Source organism: Saccostrea cucullata, unplaced genomic scaffold, assembly GCF_032062105.1.
Source record: "Saccostrea cucullata isolate Sc308-1 unplaced genomic scaffold, CSIRO_AGI_Scuc_v1 ctg18286, whole genome shotgun sequence".
In the NCBI taxonomy this organism is placed as follows: domain Eukaryota; kingdom Metazoa; phylum Mollusca; class Bivalvia; order Ostreida; family Ostreidae; genus Saccostrea; species Saccostrea cuccullata.
The window spans coordinates 1-9,265 of record NW_026939670.1 but is presented as its reverse complement, the minus strand read 5'-3'; the positions used below and the strand labels follow the sequence as shown (position 1 = coordinate 9,265).

General features: G+C 33.7%; 1 protein-coding gene across 1 annotated transcript; it reads left to right on the top strand.

Moving 5' to 3' along the window:
- Positions 1-18: 18 nt before the first annotated feature.
- Positions 19-5,517, top strand: LOC134253540 (structural maintenance of chromosomes protein 4-like; the record flags this gene model as incomplete). Its single annotated transcript, XM_062736064.1, has 12 exons — positions 19-124; positions 286-417; positions 659-861; positions 1,121-1,305; positions 1,746-1,855; positions 2,537-2,659; positions 3,014-3,140; positions 3,268-3,319; positions 3,439-3,576; positions 4,003-4,147; positions 4,451-4,624; positions 5,338-5,517. Coding segments are annotated over exons 1-12 (1,644 nt in total), but the record flags the coding sequence as incomplete, so codon positions are not given.
- Positions 5,518-9,265: the final 3,748 nt, after the last annotated feature.

Here is a 9,265-nt window from a genome sequence, read left to right as displayed (position 1 = left end):
TTTTATCCCTTTAAGTGAGGTCAGTAATCTTGTGAAAAATATCCCAGAAATGGAAAATTTTCTCCAGAAAGCCAAGTCTGATTATGAGAAGTCATCAGAAAGTGATTCAAGACTAGCAGAGCAGGTAAAGAAAAAGTGACAAAACAATTCCATCTCCTCATATGTACATGTAGCACTAAAGCTCTTCTTTATATGGTTGTGACACATTATGTAATGGGATGGATGATAGTTGTGGCACTTCAATATCTTATATGTACTTTCTAATTTACTTGTGATGGTTTTCAGCTGAGAAGTCTGAGAGCCAAGGTGGAAGAAGCCAGAAGCTCAATGCAGGCAGCCAGGAGTAAAGGAAAAGTCATAGACTCCCTTATGAATCTAAAGAAAAATGGTCAGATGCCGGGATTGTTTGGAAGATTGGTAGGAAACCCAAATTGGTTTTAATTTTGGCATGCCTAACACCCTTTAACATTAGTCTGTTTAGATCCTGTTATATACTAATAGGGGTAAGGCATTGTACAATGGAAAATCTGTGATCTTTGGTTGCAGAATTATGGTTGACTTGGGTCATTATTTGCGAATCTTTCATTTTGGGATTCCAAATGTACTTGTATGCAATCGTCTGAGTGCCATCAACTACCGATGATCTTTTGTTCTGTAGGGAGACCTTGGTGCTATCGACATGAAGTATGACATTGCCATATCGACTGCGTGTGGAGCTCTAGACCACATCGTTGTGGACACAGTGACATCTGCCCAGCGATGTGTAGAGTATCTGAAGAAGAACAATATTGGGGCAGCTACATTTATCTGTCTGGAGAAGATGCAGAGGTGGAAGGAACACACAAAGAAAAAAATTCAAACGTAATTACAAATACTTTACAAATTCTAAAGTATTGCTTAGATTTAGTATCTAAGGAAGGATAGATTCATTTACAGAATTCTGTCTGACTAATTTATTTTGGGTCGCTTGTGAAGGAGAAAAGATTATTTGTATGTAATTATGACTGTTGGCATTTGGCCAGCATACACATATATATCTGAAGACTTTTGGCACTGCTGGAAATGTTTGCTATCCTTATAACATATTTGTTAATATTAAAGAGTGCTTTTCTTTCTACAGCCCAGAGAATGTCCCCCGACTGTTTGACTTAGTGAAAACTAAGGAGGAGAAGATTCTACCTGCCTTTTATTTTGCCCTGAGGGACACTTTGGTGGCCAATGATTTGGACCAGGCTACAAGGATTGCCTACGGGAAAACTAGATACAGAGTTGTGACCCTTCAGGGGCAACTACTGGACCAGTCAGGTATGTTAAAGTATTGATATGTATAACCCAATACATTAAAATTGCATATATATAAGAATTTAGGGATATATAATGATCAATTGCAGAAAAATTTAAACATTTATTATCGCACATAATTCATATTCTGCAGTTTGGATTTGGATTCAGAAACACATGATTTTATCCTTTCATTCTTCTAAAGAAGAAATTCAAAGGAATTATAAAAGAGTAATCTGTCATTATTTCAACATTGTTAACAATAATGTAAATGTTATACATGTATCTGAGTGTTAGAGCACTAGACTAAAGTAATAAATTTCATTAGGTTAATGTAACTGTCTTATTACTTGTCATTGTTTTTGTACTATGCTTCCCAGAAATGTGATATTCATTCAAGTATATTTGTTTACTTATTAGAGTGCTAATATTAAGTTATAATTCAAGTTCTAACATTGATTTAGGTACTATGAGTGGGGGAGGAAAAACTGTGTGTAAAGGAAGAATGGGATCCTCTATTGCTTCTGATGTAGACCCCAAAGAACTCACCAACATGGAAAACTCACTGGAAAAAGTAGGTAGAACCCAAAGAACTCACCAACATGGAAATCTCACTGGAAAAGGTAGATAGACCCCAAAGAACTCACCAACATGGAAAACTCACTGGGAAAGGTAGGCAGACCCAAAGAACTCACCAACATGGAAAACTCACTGGAAAAGGTAGGCAGACCCCAAAGAACTCACCAACATGGAAAACTCACTGGAAAAGGTAGGTAGACCCCAAAGAACTCACCAACATGGAAAACTCACTGGAAAAGGTAGATAGACCCCCAAAGAACTCACCAACATGGAAAACTCACTGGAAAAGGTAGGTTTTAATAAAACCAACAGAGCAAAATGGAAAACTCACTTAGAATACTGTTTTTTTTTTACAAAAAAAAACGAGAGCTTTGGCGCAGACAAGAATGCGTTCATTCATGAATACTGCTAAGAAAACATTTACTAATACAAAATAATGCATGAACATGTGTAGAGCTAAATTATGATTATGCTAACAACTCTATACCCCCTGATTCCGCTAAATTTTGAATATGCCAATTCATGTACATGTACAGTATGTTTACCCAATGAAAATGTTTTTAAAAGTATACAGTTTGAATGTTGGTCATTAGTGTGCTTGTTTTTTACAGCTTAATTAAGGTGAAGAATGGTAAACTTCATAAATTTTTGTGGTAGACATTTGGTTGTGTTGTAGGTGACAGCAGAAGCCCAGCAAAGTCGGGCCAACAAAGAAAAGCTGGAGGATGCAATCCAACAAAATCAGAAGGACTTGTCATTTATGAAGCACAAAAAAGAGAAATGTGAACTAGAAATCAAGGTTGGTGGCTGGGTGGGAGGAGATGTCTCTTATGTAATAGAAATAATGGGATTATAACCATGCAGAAAACTGACTAAAAATGAACATATTTGTAATGTTTCAGATAAAGTTTTTGAATAACAATACTTCAGCCCCAAAAAGTCGAATAGTTTTATTAATTTTAGAAAAGAATATTTTTGGCATAACTTGGATAAATTTTTTTTTTTTCATTTTTTAAAGTGGTTCAGGTGCAGATTCTGTTGCTGAAAAAAATTAGCACAAATAAGTGATTACCATGTTGATTTCCTGAGCTGAAACAATTAAAATGTTACAAAGAAATATTCTTGAAATTGAAAATATGTTTTGTTAATTTAGGCATTAGAAGAGCAAATTACGTCCTTGACCTCCCAGATTAAAGAACAAGAGGTGAAGGTCAAAGCAGCAGCTCCTGATGAAAAACAGCTAAAGGAACTGGAGACAAAGGTCAACCAGTACAGAAAAGGTCAGAGGTCATTATCGCTGTACTGTCTTATGTTGATTCTTCCTAACAAAGAGGAAATGTTAGGGAAAAAAAAGTAGAATGAAATCAAAACAAAAGAGTGATAATGAATTTTCTTTATTGCTTACAGATTTTGACAAAGCAAATGGAGCAGCATCAAAGGTTGAAGCAGAAGTACAGAAGTAAGGCTTGTGCTGATGCCAAGCAAAAGTTTACTTCTCTTATGAAGCATTGATTGGGATAAAAAAAACTTCAGCTTATAAAAAATAAATGTATTTCACTTGTTTATTTTTAATTGCAGACTCCACAAACAGATTATGGACATTGGTGGGACTAAGATGAAGGCAGCTCAGGCCTGTGTAGACGCTGTAAATAACAAGATTGACACAGTTACTGGACAAATTACCAAAGCCCAGGTGGGCATCAAGACCGCAGAAAGGTAAATGTAGGAACTATTCTCTGTTGCAGAAAGGCTTTAGAAAATTAAAAAAAAAAATCAAAATAATTTATTGGCAATTTATAAATCTGGCATGTATTTGATCTGTTTAAATTAGATGTACTAAAATAGCAGAGTTTTATTGGGTTAAAAATTTGGAGGTTTCTGCTCCAAATTGAATTTAATGGGAGTTAGTATTGTGGTTTTTCTAGTCTATGTTTAAATTAATTTTCATTAATATTGATGTTTACAATTCCATGTTAAAATTTTGTCATATTTAATTTGTTGAAAATTTTGTCATACTTAATTTGTTGAAAATTTTGTCATATTTAATTTTTTTGAAAAAATTTTATCTATAAATAAAATATATAAAATTAAAGCATTTCTGATGAATAAATTGCTAATTACAGATCTCTTTGTTTTGTTCAGAAATCTGAAGAAAGCCGAAGAAAAAGTCATCACTGCTGGGGAAGATATTGAAGAAAACAAGAATAAGATTGAAGAGTTACAGAAACAACTAGAGACTCTGGAGAGTGATGCTACCAATGTACTGAAGGCTTATAAAGAGGCCCAGGTAATTGTACATTCATTTAGAAAAACATATTCAGAAATAAAGTTTTTCATTTACAAAAAAATCATATGATGCTGATAAAGGGTCAAAAAGAGGTAATAAAAGGAAAAGACCTGGAAGACGAATTGTAGCATTAACATCATGCATATTAAATGTATGAGACATCCAGAAATTTGGCTTTCAATGGAAATTCATTTGTAAGATAGGAATGTTATTGAGTTCATTGTTGTAAACTCTGGATGTTTCATTTACACACCTTTCTGATGTGTGAAAGTACAGTATGTTGGGTTTTGTTTTGGAATACAGGACAAGATGAAGGAGTCGGAGGTGATTCTAAATGAAGTTCGGGCTGAGATTAGTAAACTGGAGAAGGATGAAAACGAGCTCCAAAAAGACGTAGTGGATGTACGCCATGAACTGGAGCGGATCGAGGGCATTGTTAAAAGCAACAAACTCAAAGTCAAACACTGGAAAAAAGAGGTAACAAATATAAATAGTATCATGCATAGAGTAGTAAAGAGACAAATTAAATGCTGAAAAGTAGAGGTTCATAATTGTATATAGACACTGAGAAAACTGTAAGTGCAAGAAAGTTAAGCAAGGAAAGAAGTTTTACAAGTTACGATTTAGGAAGGCTGAAAACAAAAATAAACCCCAGTTTTCCTTTTATGGCGTATATTAAAATGAAGAAAAATTAGAAAATTATAGCATGCAGTATTACTGTAATAAAAATTGTTATTTTGTGTATAGGGCTGTCACGGGTACCCGAAATGACCCGGAACCGCGGAACAATTAGTTCGGGTCGGGTACGGTTCCGTTTTTCCGGAATTCGGTTTGGTTCCGATTTGTCTAATAGAGTAGATTTTACTATAAAAATGGCGTCAAAAACAAGAGATTGGTTAGTACATTGTCATTATAAGGTGATTTAAATAATTTGGTACAATTGTTGTCTAGTCAGGAGGCTACTTTAAACTGGTTATAATGTTGCAATTTCTAAGATTAAATGAAAATATTCTTTTTATTGTTGAAAATAATACAAATCATGAGCTTTTCTTCCATTACCTACCCGACCCGAGAAACCCAAAACCGAACTTTAAAAAATCAGAACCGACCTGCCCCGAAAAATTTTTGGAACCGTGACAGCCCTATTTGTGTACAAGCTGCAAGTCAAATACAGCTACAATTCTTTGTAGATGAGCACATTGTCCTTGACACCAATTGATGGTAAAGAGACGGGGGAATTAACAGAGCTTTCCCCTGAGGCTCTGAAGGACATAGATAAGGAGGGGGTGCAGTACGAAATCACAGTGCTGGAGGAAAAACTGGCGCAAATGAAACCCAACATGGCAGCTATTGCAGAGTATCGCAAAAAGGTACGTAACAGCTGGAGATCTCTGCTGTTTGGTTCTTGGTGGAAATTCGAAATGAATTTGAAATATGGAGGAAATTAAACATTGAAATTGAAAAGCAATCAGAAGAGAAATTTGCATACGGTATTATTATGGCATAGAGTGCTTGAGCTCGAAAGTCATATAGCATCTTCAATTTATTTTATAACATAATAAAGATACTTTATTTTTATTAACAAACGAAAAACATGATAGCTGTTGCAGATGAATTTCTAAAGAAATGGTGGATTACATTTATGACATGAATAACATTTTAGAAGGATAACCCTAAGGCCAGGTAAAATTAATCTTTAGATTCTCATCCTAATTTGCAAAAAAATTGGGGCGGGTGGGCGGATTTTTTATTTTATTTTTTATAATTGTTAATTTATATATAGGTCTAAGTATCAGCAAAACAATGGACGCCCCGTACACATTTTTTCATTACCTTAATGCAAATATGAATAGATTTAATTCTTTTCATATTCTTTTAAATATTTAAAGAAATTTTTTTCTTTAAAAGTTAAATATTTATTGTTAATTAACAAATTATCAAGTACACGGCACACCCTGAACAAATTGAGGTGGGGGTACCAATAAATTGTGTATGCATGACTTCTTATTTTGCAAAATCTATATAAATGTTCTACTAATTATTCTACTGAAAAATCTAGGCCTTCTCTTAAGTCTGTCTACGATATTGTAGATTTTTTTTTATTTCAAAGCTAAGTCACACAGCTGGAGATCGTTATATATAACTTGACTTTCCTCGTCTATTTTTACTTAGTTACAATCTCTCTACATACTTGCTCCTGCCAGTGATGGTATCTATATTTGTTTATGCTATTTTTTCTTCTCTGTCTTCTCTATACTGACAAATTATCTTTTCCTTACACATTTAAACTGCTTTTTTTGCCGATTTTTCTCCATTCTTCACATGGCGTTTTTGCTATAAATAGCGACACGCGACTTTTAATACAGTCGGGAGATAACTCTTAAACTTTGACCCAAATTCTTAGTGAATAAAAATACATGAAAATACCCCAAAATCAAAATAAAAAACATCGGGGCGGGACATTTTGAGAGGGGCGGGCGGGGATGAGAATCTAAAGATTAATTTTATATGGCCTAAAGGCTGTAAAATTATCACAATATTACTAAACAACAATACAGAAAGACAAAAAGGATTGAATTTCAAAATCTCAACCATGCTTTTACAATCCTATAACCAATTTTATGATAAAAAAAAAAACTGAAGATATTAGGCCATGCAAAATTAATTCCTTGGTTCTCAGGCCTTTTTTCAAGAAATATGATGAGGGAGGGAGGCATTTTTTTTTACTTTTTATTGCCCCCAAAACATGATGAGGCAGCTTTTTACATTGTACAAAACCTCAAAAAATGATGAGGGAGGTGATTTGTTGTTTTTATTTTATTGATTTAGCAATAAAAAGGGTCAATGAGGCACCCTTGGAAGAGATGAGGGAGGGCCTGAGAACCAAGAAATTAATTTTTTTTGGCCTTAACTGTTTTCTCTATTTCCATTATTTCACAGACTACCGTATACTTAGCCCGATCATAACTCGATTGTAGTCATAACAGCCTGAATCATAGTTTTAGTTTAGATGTAGTTTAGATGGTTAGACATTGACAGTTAGAAGGATATTTATATAAATTCATCAGATCCTTCATAATTTTTCAACTGACTGAAAAGAGATGAGTTTGATATTTAGAATGAACATGTTCTATGATGCCTAGTCAACCCAGCCAGAAATTGATATTAATTCCTTGATTCTACTGTTACTGGTTTTTGTTTTGTTTTTCTTTGTCAAACCCCAAAATTCACATTCCCTTTTCAAGGAGGTTTGACCACCCATTAAGTGAGAAAATTGGTCAAAAAATATTTCATAGAATTAATTGTAGGAATTATCTATCAAGTGCTTTGTTATGAAAGTTTACAAATCTTAAACCCATATAAATTTCTTTTCAAATCATGGCTTTAGGCTTGGGAGACCCTTCTATACTATTTTGTAATTGACTGCTATGTTCTAATTTTACACATAATCTTAATATTAACTTATGCTTTTTTCTTAAAAAAATTATTTTTAGCTAAATTCTTCAGTTTTAAGTATTACTGGGTTCTTCATAGTGTTCCCTTAATCTTTTGTAAACTCTCCTAGACAGCTTTGCATTGGTTTGACTTTGATCAGGCCATGTTTTGCCATCAAAAAAGTGACCACAAGCACATCTTGGAATATCTTCTAAGATGATTTTTCAATGTTATTACTGAATTAATTCAATTGTATATAAATTATAGAATCATATTTGGTGTCTGTTTAGCTACTATTTATGAAGAAGCAGGTTTTTCTGTCAAAGTTGCTGTGAACTGTGTCAGAATTTATCAGATCACAGCACGCTTTGATGGCTAAAACTGCTTTGACAGCCAAGATCTGTAGGGTTCAATTTGATTCAGTTTGAAAAAAAACTGAAATACTTTCCTTGTTTAAATGTGTTATAATGAGCAATTAGATTGGGTTATTAACTTAGGATCATGATGATGTGAAATATTAATGCTTCAAATGGATCATAATAAGTTCAAAATGAATCATGCCTACTCTAAGCATTATATGATTCAAATTATCTGTGATGAAAATAAAACTTGTATTCTTTTGATAGAAATAAAACAATCAGATTCCGAAGATCTGGAATAGAAACCAAAGGTTCAGTTTGATTAGATTTTTTTGTTGAAAAATCAGAGACACCATGTTAAAAAAATTGAGTCTTATTCCAACACAATTGTCTAATTTTGTTATGTTCGTACTGTTATGTTTTTAGTTTTGAAAGGCTTGAGTGAGCTTGCATTGTTGTAATATATTATAAGGGGGAGTTAAGGGAACAGAATTCCATTCCATTCCATTCTTAGAAACAGGAATAAATACTAATGAAGTATCAGACATTTAAAAAAAAAAATACTTTAAGTAACTGTGAATATTATAAATAAATGTAAAATTGTTTTAATATTCTCCTTTCATAATATTTTGAAAAATACAGACACAAAAAAAGTATCTAGCTAAAAGAATTTTTTTTTCAAAAGTTTGACACTTTTTAAGCAAAGTTGTTTATCTTGAATATTTCACTTCATTAGTAGTCAATTACATGTTGATTTATTGTATCAATTTAATCATTATAATGACCTCAGAGATGAATGTTTTAATTGATTTGACAGGATTAATTTTCACACAGCATGTGTCCTGGGGAGTTTTACCTGTTGATTGTTTAGCAGATAGAACAGGTGTGACTACCTGTCCCCACTGAGCAGTAGTAATTATCCCTTACCTGTAGGGAAGATTGACAGGTGTGACCTACTTATCCAATTTAACCTGTGGGGTGGAGTTACTGGTTTCACCAGGGGAGAAATTATGGTTATAATCACTCAGGTGTCACAAGAGTTACTCAGAAGGATGTATATAAGTAAGGGACTGTACCCAGGGTTGACACAGAGGTCATGGGACCTACACACAGGTTAACAAGGAGGAGGATCCAGGAGTACGAGGAACGGTATGTCGTGGAGACATCAGAGTTGTTGTGATGTGTAATAAATCAGGTCATATCACAGCACGCTTTGATGGCTCTACACATACACAGAGCAGCGGAACCATCAAAGCATGACCATGATAGATTGCTTTATTCCTGTTAAATATTTGTAAGAAAGAAAGAGTTTTCTAACATAATA